The 15,270-nt window shown below is 35.2% G+C and overlaps 1 protein-coding gene across 6 annotated transcripts in view; it reads right to left on the bottom strand.

Annotated features, from left to right (window-relative positions):
• SNX13 (sorting nexin 13) overlaps positions 1 to 15,270 on the bottom strand; it is a gene marked incomplete at both ends in the record, with an annotated part of 157,048 nt that overhangs the window by 14,012 nt on the left and 127,766 nt on the right. For 4 of the 6 annotated variants that reach the window (XM_080701845.1, XM_080701844.1, XM_080701846.1 and 1 more), the window contains 3 exons: positions 1,919 to 2,026; positions 9,309 to 9,448; positions 13,308 to 13,377. In XM_080701845.1, coding sequence (XP_080557971.1) covers positions 1,919 to 2,026; positions 9,309 to 9,448; positions 13,308 to 13,377 — 318 coding nt within the window. Of the gene's footprint in view, positions 1 to 1,918; positions 2,027 to 9,308; positions 9,482 to 13,307; positions 13,378 to 15,270 lie in introns of all 6 variants that reach the window. The other 2 variants (XM_080701842.1, XM_080701841.1) reach the window with 1 other exon arrangement.

Raw genomic sequence — 15,270 nt, 5'->3', positions numbered from 1 at the left:
GGTACTGGGGTTCCTGGAAGCCCTTCTACCTCTGGGCTACACTCCCAGACCTATTTTTTACATTTTCATTTTGGAAACAGGGTCTCCTAAGCCAGCACGCGCGGCTGGCTTCGAACCTGTGCGATCCTCCTGTCTCTGTCTCCCAAGCACGGGGATTACAAGCGTGTGCCACTACGCCCGGCCGGAAATGAAGTTTAAAAAAATATCTAAACATTTGACAAGGCTTATACTAATGCTCGTGACATCTGGCTCTTGGCCAAAAGAAGACAAAGGTGAAATAAAGGCAGAGACTTTATTTTTGCTGTCTGTTGAGTATACAAAAATTAAAATTATGGTTATGAACAAACCAAGTCAGTTATAAATATTTAAGAAAGAAAAAATCTTCCAAGCAAAATCTCCAGCATATATTGGTGAAGTTTCACAAAATTCTAAGGCAAGGGTCAACAAACCTTTCCTGTAAAGAGCCATATAGTAATTATTTCAGGCTTTGTGATCTACAGAGTCTCCAGAGCAACTGCTAAATTCTGCTGTTTGTGAAAGCAGCCATAGACAATAGGGGTGGCTCTGCTCTGATAAGCTTTTAGTTAAAACCAGATGATAGGTTGGATGGGATCTGTAGCCTGTGGTTTGCTAATTCCTACTCTAGAAGACAGAGAGCTAAATAATGGACACTCTAAACCTGGGCTTGCTGCCTTATGTCTAACACATGTGGAAACTTTATAAACTATTAACTAATAGAGGAGTTTCATTGTTAGAACTGTAAAGGGATATCTTTATGAGAAATGGCATCTGGGTACATAGGTCTAAAAGCTATTTCTGAGAGTCCTAACAGCTCATGCAATAAAATTTGTGAGACACAGTTTATTATTCCACCAGGGAAAACTGTTATGTCCAGGATAGTCTTTCATATCTATATCTCTATTGAATTATTCTATAGTTTTAGAAGTATTAGAATAATACTGGACCATTGGAGGCAGCTACACACATCTGGGGATAAAAATCTACTAGCTTTCAATTACCATGAAAGCAACTATTTATTGAATTGGAAACATTTAATTGTTTTAGATCTACCATAAAATACCTAAACTTTATAGTGATCTGAAGTGGGTATGCATGTATGTTTTCATCTGAACACTAAATAACAAAAATCTTAACATTGAGTGTTTAGAAAACTCCTAAAGTCATCAACACAGAAATAATGTTTATAGATTCCTGAGCAGATGGCACATCATGTGTGACACTAATCAAAAGTGACTGTTCACTGAGCGTGGTGGCGCACACTTGTAATCCCCGTGCTTGGGAGGCAGGGACAGGAGGATCTCACAGGTTTGAAGCCAGCCTCAGTGGCTTAAGAGACCCTGTTTTCAAATAAAAATATAAAATAGGTCTGGGAGTGTAGCCTGGAGGTAAAAGGGTTTCCAGGAACCTCAGTACCACCAAAAAAATAAAAATAAAAAAGTGATTGTTCGTCCACTATTACAGTAAAAATATTCTATCCCTCCCTCACTTTCTTCCTTGTGCTAGGAATTAAATCCAGGGCTTCATGCATACTATTGCACACCCTTTACTACTGAGCTATACTTCTTGTCCCCATTCTTTAACAAAGAAATCTGCTGTACATATATCTTTTGGTGCCACTGGGGTTCCTGGAAGCCCTTCTACCTCTGGGCTACACTCCCAGACCTTTTTTTTTTATGGTATTGGGGTTCCTGGAAGCCCTTCTACCTCTGGGCTACAATCCCAGACCTATTTTTGGAAACAGGGTCTCTTAAGCCAGCATGGCTGGCTTCGAACCTGCGCGATCCTCCTGTCTCTGCCTCCCAAGTGTGGGAATTAAAAGCATGTGCCACCATGCCCGGCACTGTTATATATTTAAAAATGCATATATAATAAACGCATTTAATAAGCGGAGACTTACCTGCAAATATGCATTTAGGTCTTTTTTCCTCTTTTCTAAGAAATCTCTATCCATATTATTAAAAGTCTTTTTACCAGGAAGCTTCAATATGCTCGACAGATTTTCAAACTATAAGACAAAATGCATTCAATAGGCTTAGTTTGTGTGTGTGTGTGTGTGTGTGTGTGTGTGTGTGTGTGTGTGTGTTTGTGTGTGTGTGTGTGTTGCTGAGGATTGAATACAGGGGCATTTTACCTCCGAGCTACAAAAGAGGGTCTCACTGAGTTGCAAAGGGCCTCACTAACTAGCTGAGGCTGTCTGTGAACCTGTTACCCTTCTGTCTCAGCCTCCTAAATGCTGAGATTACAAGCATGTACCACCATGCTTCGATAAGTCTTAGTTTAAAAAAAAAAAAATGTTCCATGTGACAATTTCTCTCTATGTTTATCAAAATTATCTTCAGGCAACTGCAGAGTACTAAAGAATAATAATAAAATATAAAACATTAACAAAAATGCCCAAAACACAGCTTTATTATAATTAATAATTTTTCAATCAAGAACTGATTGAACATTATCTGCTATAATAGTGTAAGAGCAAAGTCATTTAGCCTGAAATTTCAAGCAGTCTCACTGTTTTTCTAATGTGATACATACTCTTAAGTAAAACAATCATTTTGCTTTCTTTTTCTTTTCTTTTTCTTTTTGTTTTCTTTTTTTGGTTGAACACAGGGGCATTCTACCACCAGGTTGCATCTCCAGCCTTTTTTTTTTTTTGGTGGTGTTGGGGGTGGAACCCAGAGGCTTTCTACCTCCGAGCTATACTCCAAGACCTATTTTAAATATTTTATTTGAAAGCAGGGTCTCACTAAGTAGCCGAGAGCCTCACTAAGTAGCTGAGGCTGGCTTCGAACATGTGAGATCCTCCTGTCTCAGCCTTCCATGTGTGGATATTACAAGCGTGTGTCACCACGTCTGGCTTCATCTCTAGCCTTTTTAATATTTTACTTTTGAAATGGGATCTTGCTACACTGCTGAGGCTGGCATTCCAACCTGTGATTCTGTTTGAGTTTCTCAAGTGCTGAGATTACAGGCATGTCCCTCCATACCAGGTAGTAAAATAAACTTAAAAAACACACACATCTTATTGATTGATTGATTGTGGTAGTGGGGTTCCTGGAAGCCCTTCTATGTCCGGGCTATGCTCCCAGACCTATTTTTTATATTTTTTATTTGGAAACAGGGTCTCTTAAGCCAGCACGGCTGGCTTCGAACCTGCGCGATCCTCCTGTCTCCGCTTCCCAAGCGCGGGGATTACAAGCATGGGCCACTAGGCCCAGCAAACACATCCTTTTTAGATAGCAACAATAATGCGCCTCTAAAAGGAAAACTAATTTCTGTTGCAGAGATTAAAAACAAAAGGAAATAAGGCTTAGCATAAATTTCATCCCCAATTGTAAGATTTTGATGAATTATTAAATGTTATAAAATATATAATGGTTTCTTGGAGCTAAAAGGTGAACAATTCATTGTATGTTACACTTGCAAGGCAAAAGTAATTCTTTTGTTCCAGTCATAGCAAGAAAAACAAAAAATGATAGAAATACTTTACAGAAAAAATACATATAGTGATATTCACAAATTTGAAAGGTCTTCACTGAATATCAAATGCTCAATGGAGAGGACCTGTTTATGAATTAAAAAAAAAAAATTAAGTTAGGGCCTGGTGGCACACGCCTGTAATCTCAGCACTTGGGAGGGTAAGAGAGTAGAATCACAAGTTTAAAGCCAACCTTAACACCTTAGTGAGGGCTAGTTTCAAAATAAAAAATAAAATAGGACTGGTGGTGTCACTCAGAGGTAAAATGCCCAGGGTTCAATCCCCACAATCCCCAGTAAAACACACACACACATACACACACACATACACACACACACACACACACACACACACACACTCTCTTCATGAAAGTAAATTCATTTTTCCAGGTGTTTAATTTCTTGAAATATTACTCATCCACATAATCTTAAGCCACTGACTCAATTTTATAGAATGCATAATTCATTCTGGCTTTATCATGGTCTGAACTGTATTTTCCCAAAATTCTTATCTTCAATAAAACCCTAACCTCTCATACCTTAAAACTGTGACCATACTTGGAGAAAAGGCTTATAAAAAGGTGATTAAATTAAACCAAAGCTTTTAGTATGGACCACAAACCAGTCTGACTGGTGTCTTTATTAAAGGAAATTTGGATATAAAGACACAAGGGATACACATACATAGAGGAAAGGCCATTTGAAGATACAGCAAAAACATAGCCATCTTCAACAAAGGAGGGAAGCCTCAGGAGAAAAAAAAACAAAAAACCTTCTAACACCTGGACCTTGAATTTCTGGCTTCCAGATGTATAGAGAACCAAATTTCTGTTTTATAAGCTACTCAATTTGTGGTATACTGTAATGACAGATAAGCACTAATACAACAAGGCAATATGGTAGCATCAATTAAAACAATAATTTATTCCAGGAACTTTAAAATATTAAAACCCTAAATGTTACAGCAAAACAAAAGTGTCTAGATTATCAAAACAAACCCCTTTGAAAGTTATCTGTCTAGAACAGAAACATATCAACTTTTCTCAAATATTATTATGATAAAAGGAAGAAAGTGGTAAATTTTATTCACCATATAAACTCATCAAAATATCATAAAATGTTTATAAATTATATGAAAGAAATTAAAAATTATATATAGTAAAGCAGTAGGTTACTGTTTTCATATATATATATATATATATATATATATATAATTTTTTTTTGCAGGTTTTGGGGATGGAACCCAGGGGCATTTGACCTCAAAGCTACACCTCCTGCCCTGTTTTTTATTCTTTATTTTGAAACAGGGTCTAAGTTGCAGAGGATCTCACTAAGTAGCTGAGGCTGTCCGTGAACCACGATTCTCTGGTGTCAGCCTCCTGAATGATGGGATTACAAGCTTGTGCCACCATGCCAGGCTAAAATGCTATATTTAAATCATAGACATTCTAAATTCAAGGACTATCTTTCTCCACTAAACATATCAGGTTTAGTTCCTAATAAACAATTAGAATATTTAAGAAGGAGGGTTGAAATTCTGTATTAAGAAAAATTCAAAATTTAATATTGAGGCACGTACTACCTTTACTCCATTATATAACAAATATTTAACATTTACCAGTTAAATCACTAGCATTTACTCTATACATAATAAAGATTTTGTCCAATAAAACAGAAGTACTGCTGGGTGTGGTGGTGCACACTTGTAATCCCTACTCTTGGGAGGCTGAGACAGGAAGGAGGATCACAAGGGTTCAAAGCCAGCCTCAGCTACTTAATGAGGCTCTCAGCAACTTAGTGAGACCCTGTTTCCAAATAAAGTATAAAAAAGGTCTGTGAATATAGCCTGGAGGTAGAAAAGCCCCTGGGTTCCACCCCTAGTACCACACAAAAACAAACAAACAAACAAACAAAAGCCCTCAGTATCAACTACAAGGTATCTTCCTAGAGGGAAAGACTTGTCTTGTTTCAGGTTTTACTTCTCTAGCACTGAGAAGAGTGCCAGGAACACAGGAAAAATTCTTTCTCTCTCTCTCTCTCTCTATATATATATGTATGTATGTATGTATATGTGTATATGTGTATATATGTATATGTGTATATATACATATATAAAATGTATGTATATACACACACACACACACATATATATATACACACACACATATATATATATTACTAAATCAATGGGCCGTTTCTAAGAGCATATAGCATTTTTAATGATTTATTTTTAATTTTAGAAATTTCTAAGTATCAAGTCAGACAATATATTAAAAGGAAATAAACAATAGTTCATGTTTAGACTTGGGGGGGGGAGTGTTAAATAAAATAAAACCTGTTGTAAAATTATTTTACCTTAATTAAGATCTGTATATATTTACATTTATTCATGTCAAAGGTTATGCTATTACCAAATGATGAACTGTCAGTGCATTTTTCTTCCACTGTTTTGAGTTAAAAAAAATAAACTAAAAAGTCAAACAACCTTATTTATAGATGTTTAAGATACTAAAACCCAATTTCCACCAATAAGCTTAATTTTCAATTCCTAAAGCTCTGTAAGTAATATAAATATTTAAGTAAACAGAACTATTGTGATCTTGTAAGAAATACCAAGCCGAAACATATTCACTTCACTCATACTACGCTATAAAAAAAATTGTACTATATCAATTCCATTTAAATTTTGGTGCTGCACTGAAAAGGGAAGTTTCCTTACAGGCTGTCTTATCAGCAAAGTTTTCTTTAAAGGTATGTTCTTCACTTGTATTTGTCAACATACAAACACAATATTTACAGTTTTGGTCTAGAATATTGTGAATTAGGCATTGATATTCCTCTTAGATGAAAAAAAAATTACAACTATAAGCACAAATAGTGCAAATCCCTATTAATCAAATTCCCATTAATTTGCACTAAATAAAACATTATTAGCAATTGAAATTATTTTTAATCATTAAAGTATAGGGATAGGAAGAAAGATATATAAGATGTATGCTTTTAAACTAATTATCAAATACATAACATTTGAAAATATAAAACTTTTATTTCTTTAATTTGGATCAGAATATTCTATCACCTTTGCAAATAAATTAAGATAATAATGAAGATCTACTCAGCAGAAGAACAGATATGTCCACAGTTATTCATTTCCTTATGAATATAATTCAAAATAGTACTATTAACATGGGCTTTGAGCTGGATGTGGTGGTACATGCTTGTAATCCCAGCATTTGGGAGACTGAGACCAGAGGATCACAGTTCATGGACAGCTTCAGCTACTTAGCAAGGCCCCACAACTCAGTGAGACCCTGTTTCAAAAATAAAAAAGACTAAAGCTGGCGTGATGGCGCACGCTTATAATCCTCATGCTTGGGAGGCTGAGACAGGAGGATCGCACAGGTTCGAAGCCAGCCTCAGCCACTTAGTGAGGCTCTCAGCAGCTTAGTGAGACCCTGTTTCCAAATAAAATATAAAAATAGGTCTCGGAGTATAGCCCGGAGGCAGAAAGCCTCTGGGTTCCACTCCCAGTACCACCAAAAAAAAACCAAACAAAACAACAACAAAACAAACATATATATATATATATATATATATATATATATATATATATATATATATATATGTGTGTACTAGTATTGGGAAGAGTTTTCAAAATGTATTAATGTACCAGTATTGGGAAAGATTGCCAATTCTGAAAATTTACCATTTGTACTAAAGAAAGCCAGGACTGTCAGGAAGAAGGGTCTTTTTACATTTCTAAAGAGAAGTAAGAAAAAAGCCAGGAGCCAGGAAAAAGGCTTCTTTACATTTCTAAAGAGAGACAAACTGCCTCAAGGATGGGAGGAAATCCCAGATCCCTGAGAAGCAATTTAACACATGTTGGGAGTGTAACAAAAGGTGTTGAGGTCTGTGCTAGGACAGAGCTGCCTCCCCCCACCAGCCTCTGAGGGGAGGATCCTGCTGGGATGGAGACAGAAGAAAACTGGGCTAGAGATAGGGCAACATATCTACATTATCAAAGGACCTGCAGACTTGGTCAGGATAAGAACACTCAACATGCAGGGTCTTTTGGTAAATTTGAGAACACTCAACATGCAGGGTCTTTGGGTAAATTTGGTAAATTTTGGTAAATTGCCCCCCTGTGCCATCTTCTGGATAGCATGGGGCTGTAATTATCCTCTGTATTTCTATCTTTTTAATAAACTTCTTTAAGTCTTCAGCAACTGTCCAAGCTACGTATATTTATACTTCGCTCAGGACAAGAACCCGCAGTTTTTCGGTTTTTCTGTTTGTGTGGTTGTGTTGGGGGAATTATTTCTCCCCTCACACAATGAATTTCACCGTATCAAAAAAGACTAAAAATAGGGCTGGGGGTGTTGCTCAGAGGTACAATGCCCTGGGTTCCATCCCCAGTACTGCAAAAGAAACAAAACAAAGCAAAACAACAACAAAAACCCATGGGCTTTAGAAACCAATACTTTGTTTTTAATCATTTTTAACTTATTAATATTTTATCTTACTCTATTCACAAAACATTATGAGATTATCAAGATACCAACCATATTTTTCTACTCCCTTAACTAAAAAGATAACTTTCTGATTTCTAAGGTAGGGCAATATCATTTCAGAGCTTTAGTTTACATTTATTATTTTTACTGACTTAATACTACTTGTATCTCTAAAAACCCAAATTAATCAAAGCCTTTCAAAAGATAAAATAAGCCAAGCATGGTGGTGCACATTTGTGATTTCCGCACTTGGGAGGCAGGGATAGGAGGATTGCGCAGGTTCGAAGCCAGACGCGCTGGCTTAAGAGACCTTGTTTCCAAATTTTAAAAAAGTATAAAAATAGGTCTGGGAATGTAGCCTGGAGGTATAAGGGTTTCCAGGAACCCCAGTACCACCAAAAAAATAAAATAAAAGTTAAAATAAATTTTATAGTTCAGCTATTCAAATTCACCTGGTAATATTTTACCTTTTTCCAAGTTGAGAAGATAAAATATTTCATCAAAACAAGGAAAGGGAAGTAAATTCTTTACATTTGTTATCTTTAAGAGTCCTTATAGTTAATTCTATAAAACAAGTGTATTTTATTTAGTAAGAATTAAAACATTTATTTGTTAATGATGAATTTATTTTAGGTTGTGGTTCAAAATAAGTAAAGGAAAGGATCTAGAATTTAAATGTTATGATGTTTAATGATACTACCATATAAAATAATACAGATGTGAGCCGGACGTGGCGGCGCACGCTTGTAATCCCTGCGCTCCGGAGGCGGAGACAGGAGGATTGCGCAGGTTCGAAGCCCATCGCTGGCTTAAAAGACCCTGTTTCTAAATAAAAATATAAAATAGATCTGGGAATGTAGCCCGGAGGTAGAAGGGTTCCATCCCCAGTACCACCAAAATAATAATAATAAAAAATAATAATATAGCTGTGAATTATGCCTCTGAAAAGAAAAATATGAATGTCTTGCAGCAACTTCCATGCCTATTCCAACCAAACACTTCTGCAAAGCATACAAAGGATACACATATACACATTTTCAAATAAGTCAGAAATATACATTCATTTTAGTTTTCAAAGTTTTGTTACTAGTTCATGATGGGCAAAACTAGTTAAAGTCCTCAATCACGGATGTATTAGTTAACTGCTAAAAATCATTCTAATGTTTAAGTGAATCATATAAAAAATCTGTTTTATTTTCTTTGATTAGCTTTAGTCAATAATAATTGTCCTGAGACAAATTTTGAATCAAAACTTGAGTAAAGAAACAATGTAAAGTAAGCAAACTTTAAAAACCGCATTACCTGTTCAGTGATTCTCATGTGGAAGTCATGGAAGTCACTGTAACGACGGTAGGTTTTCCACATCTCCTCACTGTTGAGACTGCGCCGGTGAACAGTGATGGCATATAATGCATATGTCTTGCCATGGTCATTACAAACGCCTGCCACAGCATATGGGTCACAGTCAGCATATACTAGTCATTTAAAATAAAATGAAGAGAAACAAAAAGACACAAAAAAGGAGGAAGATGAAGAACAGAAACAAACAAAAAAGACATGAAATGAATTTGAAATGACAGACTGAGACAAAGGATGTTACCAAAGGATAAAAGAGTCCTTTCCTCTATACTAACATGTATAAAGCATTACAAACATTGACAATAATATGAAGTAAACAAAGTATATGACAACATTACCAACCACAAATGATATCTACTTTGGATTAACTTTTCAACCACTTTTACCTACTATGAATGATGTTACCAGAGTGTCACCTCAGAGTGCATTTAGCATTAGAGTGTCTTAAACGTAATAGAGGAGAAACAGCTGAAAAAAACCCTTTTATACTAGTTTTCACTATTTTGTTGTATTTAAATTAGTATCTTTCCAACTAAACAGCAAAGGCCACAGGCCAAAAGTCACTCCCTTGTGTGTGTGTTGAACTGGGGACTAAATCCAGAAATACTCTGCCTAAATCCCAAGGCCCTCTGTCCCTGACCTTTTAATTTTATTTTGAAATAAGGTCTTGCTTGCCCAGGTTGGCCTAGGACATGTTATCCTCTTGCTTTGACCTTCCAAGTAGTTGGGATTACAGCGGCACATACCACCGCTCCAGGATCTTAGTAATATTAACATATTTTAAGTTCTAGAAGTAGACTTTAGTCATCTTGCTCTGCACAGATGCTTTATACTGTCTGTTACCTCTTACAAGCAACTTTCTTTTAGAGACTCTTACAGATAAAATAGTAAAACCCTTGCTCATCACATGGGAGAATCACCATTTCTAAACAGAGCTGTCATGGCAACATGAGAATGGCTTTATCAGCTGTGTCCAAAATAAGTTTGGAAAAGGAAAATGGAAAGCAGAGGTCACCTGGGGAGCTAACCACAACCAATTATAAGTTAACAAGAACAAGAACAGCAAGCAACAGACAAAGAGGAAGAGAGCAATAAAAGAAAACATTCTAAAAGAGAATAATCAATATTTGTCACAAGTTGCCAAGCAGAAAGATTACCCAGATTACCCAAAAACATACACAAAGAAAAGAATAATGAGACTTTTAAAAAATGCAAAAGAGCCAGGTGTGGTGGCACATGTCTGTAATCCCAGCATTTGGGAGGCTGAGACAGGAGGACTGCACAGGTTCAAAGCCAGCCTTAGCTACTTAGTGAGGCCCTTTGCAATTCAGGAGAGCTTGTTTCAAAAATAAAAGAATGAAAAATAGGGCTGGGGTGTCACTCGGAGTTTGAATGCCCAGTACTGCAAAAAAAAAAAAAAAAAAAAAGAAAGAAAAAAAAAAAGAAAAAGGAAGAAAGGTAATTTGATTTTAAAAGAAGACAATGAGAAGCCAAGTGCAGTGGTGCTAGCTTATAATTCCAGTACTTGAGAAGCTGAGACATGAGGATCACAGGTTCATGGCCAGCTTCAGCTACCTGTGAAGGCCCTCTGCAATTTAGTGAGATCCTGTTTCAAATAAAAAATGGGGCAGAGGGTATAGCTCGGAGGCAGAATGCTGGAGTTCAATCCCCAGTACCCCAAAAAAAAAAAAAAAGGGAGATAATAAGGCTACAGATATAAATTATGAGAAGGTTTTGTGTTCATTTGGTCAAGCTACTCATCATAGGTTAATATTACACCATTTGTTATTTGTTATTAATTCATAATTAGGTAAGGAACTGGAACTAGAATGTAAACTAACCTTCTCACTAGTCACATTATTTACTTTGCCAAATATTTTTTTTTCTTTACAGTAAAATTTGTCAATAAGTAGACACTAGAGTTTAAGGACCACTCTGAGTAACACTGCAATGGGCCATAAATCCTTACTTCGATAATAGTAGTTAAGGACATGAGATCAAGAATCAAATGGAAAAATAAATATTTATTGAACACTTATATATGATGGCTATCATATATAATTATTAATGTAATTAGCCCCATAAGCACCTTATGAAGTATGCATATTATTATTATTACATTTAACAGATGAGCAAATTGCAGTTCCGAGAAGAAAGAACACCTATTAAGCAGCAGAACAAATCCTGAACCCAGGCCATCCAGTCAGAAAGTTGTGCTCTTAATCATAATACTATGCTGTCTTTTCAGTATTTATATATAAGATTGGGTCTGACAGATAAACAATGAATTTAAAATGCCTAGCATGTTACCATTCATTTTAAGAAGCTAATAAATTCTTGTTGAATAGATGAGCACCTAGACAAAGCAGCCAGAAAATAAGAGCCCTCAGAAAAAAAGAAATATTAACATTAGAAAAAGTTTAAGATCTCTAAAAAATAAAAATACTAAACATCTGCATCTTAATGAAGACTTTCACAAGTTAACAAAGAATATAGAAATTTTTTAAAGAATTTTTTTAATTTATGGAAGGACAAACTGAGACAACTGTAGCAAAAGCTAGGAAAGAAAACAGTAAGACCTCAGCTTTTATTGGCAATGGTGTTATCTAATGACCTTAAAGAGTAGAGTAATCCATGTACCAACTATACATAAAAAATAAAGGAACAACTGAGTCAGTAATTATAGATACTAATTCTAGAAGAGTGTCAGGGATGAGAATGCTAAGCTCCAGCTCCAGTGAGAAACAAAACTTTTATTTTATTTATTCTTTTGGTGGTACTGGGGTTCCTGGAAGCCCTTCTACCTCTGGGCTACACTCCCAGACCTATTTTTACATTTTTATTTGGAAACAGGGTCTCCTAAGCCAGCACACGCGGCTGGCTTCGAACCTGCGCGATCCTCCTATCTCTGCCTCCCAAACGTGGGGATTACAAGCGTGCGCCACCACGCCCGGCAACAACAAAACTCTTTTAAAAACTGCATCTTTGCCGGGCGTGGTGGCGCACGCTTGTAATCCCTGCGCTTGGGAGGCAGAGACAGGAGGATCGCGCTGGTTCGATGCCAGCCGCGCTGGCTTAAGAGACCCTGTTTCCAAATAAAAATGTAAAATAGGTCTGGGAGTGTAGCCCGGAGAAGGGTTTCCAGGAACCCCAGTACCACCAACCCCCCCCCCAAAAAAAAACAACAAAAAACCCCAAACAAACAAAAAACCCTGCATCTTATTTTTTTAAATCTACAGTTATACTATAAAATCTCTTTTCAGTACCTTAAATGCAAGCATGAACCTGAAATGAGGTATATACCTTAACAGGTTTACATTTCATTAAGTAATATGTCAAACACATTCCTATATTTTAGAAAGAGTGAGAAGCCAGATAAAAAAAGCTAATACTAACATTAATAACTTAATCTAATGTTAGAAATTGATTATTTTCAGGGTATACTAACAATTCTGTACATATTGCTAGGTAATCACAAAGTCCTAGATGCTTCTCCACTCATTCAAGTATTTACTGAACTCCTGCAAACTTGTATACCTTCAGGCTTCATTTACTCCCGCTATCTAGTGTGACTTTGGGGGTATGAAAGTAAATACTAAAGTGAACTCTGCCCAGAAGAGTTTTATAAGAATTATGCAAGTTACTATCAGCCAGACTCAAGTACAAAGAGAAAAATACTGGTTCTAGAGCTTATTAGAAGTGCCAAAATACTTAGAATACAAGCATTTTCAAATATTAATAGTGACCATCTTAGAAGAAAGTATATATAAACAAACACAACTAAAGATCATAGAATTTAATGAAGAACATGCTGCAGAAAAAAATAGAACTTAAAAATATGACTGTAAAACAAAAAATCATTTGTAAAAATAAATATGGAAAATAACATGGTATTTAATAAACAAGAATTTTAAAAAATAATTACGCTGCAAGGTCTCTTACCAGTGTCTGAAATGTAAGCATGAAGTTGTGCTGAGTCATCAGAAGATACACTTGAAAGGTCATCTAAAGACTGGAATAAAAGTATCAGGAAACAAACTTTTAAGTTTAGAGGAAAAAAAGCATTAAAGAAGTTTACCTCAGATATACATTATACATATTCTTATGCAAGCAAACTAGGTTATTTGTAGTCCCACAGTCCCATATACAATACTCTCCCCATTTATACTAACTAGAGAGGGAAAAACCAAGACTAAGAAACTATAGAATAAAACCCAAGACTAAGAAACTATAGAAAAGCCAAGACTAAGAAACTATAGAATAAAATAAATATAAAATTATATATATATATAAAATTTTATTTTATAGATAAACAAAATTTATCTACAGAACAAAAATAATTTATAATATAAATTATATAATTTGATTACCAAATTATTACCAATAATATATAATACATCATATTTCTTCTTTATTGCTTATACTATAACTTGTATAGTATGGCTATACTATAACTTGCTACTTTTCAATTATATTCAATATATGGCAAAAAGTAACTCGGTAAAATCAGATATATTCTTAACGTTTTAATTTTAAAATATTGAAATATATTATTGCTTTGTATTATTTAACTTAAAACTTTTGTTAATATAAAAACAACAGTGTCAGTTGATTTGGATTTATTAGCCATGAAATGAAAATAGTACCTATATCATTGGTTTATGTGAGAATTAAATAAAAAGACATCTAAAATACTTAGAAAGCTGCTTATCACAGCAACTACTTATTAAATGAAGTGAATACACAAATTAAGATTTCCATTTGTAAAATTTCTGATACCTATAATTAAAAATTAATATAATTTTCAAAATAATTTTACAAGTATTACTGATCAATCATGAGCATTTTATAACTATGGCCTCTGAGTCTTAATTTAAAAAATGTGAGCCAGGCATGGTGGCTCACGTATGTACTCCCAGCATTTGGGAGGCTGAGACCAGAGGATCGCGGTTTGCGGACAGCCTCAGCTACTTAGTGAGGCCCTCTACAACTCAGTGAGACCCTGTTTCAAAATAGAGAATAAAAAATTGGGTAGGGGATATAGCTTGGAGGTCAAATGCCTCTGGGTTCCATCCCCAAACCCACAAAATAAATAAAACAAATAAATAAAAAATGTTTTACTACACAAAGGTATACCCATACATAAATAGAAAAAAATATAATCATTTAATGGAAGGCAAACTAGGTAGAAAAAGAGTTAACACAGCAGCCTAAAACTGTTCTGTTTAAAAGAACAATTTGTAAGGTTGCCCCTTAGAAGGCATTTGGGAGTGTGTATTTAAGGAAGGCTCCTAGTAACTAACTGGCCTGGGTGAGTTTACTGTTCCTAGAAGTGCTTATACAATGTGTTTATGCTGAACACTTTCCATTTGTCTGGGTCTGGAATCTGATATTGCAGTGGACACAGCATGTACCATGTCATCTGCCTCCAATAAAAATCTATGTACTTAATATCAATGCATTTTCCTAGTGGCATCACGTTTTTTATCACTACTCATTTCTTGGGAAATTAAGTACATTCTGTGTGACTCCCCTGGGGAAAAACTTTTGGAAGCTTATGTCTGGTTTCCTTCCAACTTTTCCCCTCTGTACCTTTTCACTTTGCTGATTTTGCTTTCTATCCTTGAACTGTAACAAATTCTGGCTATAATTATGGAGTATGCTGTGTCTTATGAATATTCTTAGCAAATTAATACACCTGGGAATGGTCTGGGGGATCACTAACATAGAGATATAATTCAGATATAATTCGTACTTTAAAAAGCCCTAATATACTAATTAAGAAAAGTGCACCAATAAAAAAAATTAAAAGTCACCTCAATGACTTTAAATGCAACATAAAGCCATTTAAATTCAAGTAAAATATAGTCTATGAAAAAAGTCTATTGTTGAGATAAGTTTATAA

This window comes from Muscardinus avellanarius, assembly GCF_963383645.1.
Source record: "Muscardinus avellanarius genome assembly, chromosome: 9".
Classification (NCBI taxonomy): Eukaryota; Metazoa; Chordata; class Mammalia; order Rodentia; family Gliridae; genus Muscardinus; species Muscardinus avellanarius.
Note: the sequence above shows the minus strand (reverse complement) of the source record. Positions and strands in the feature narration are given on the sequence as shown.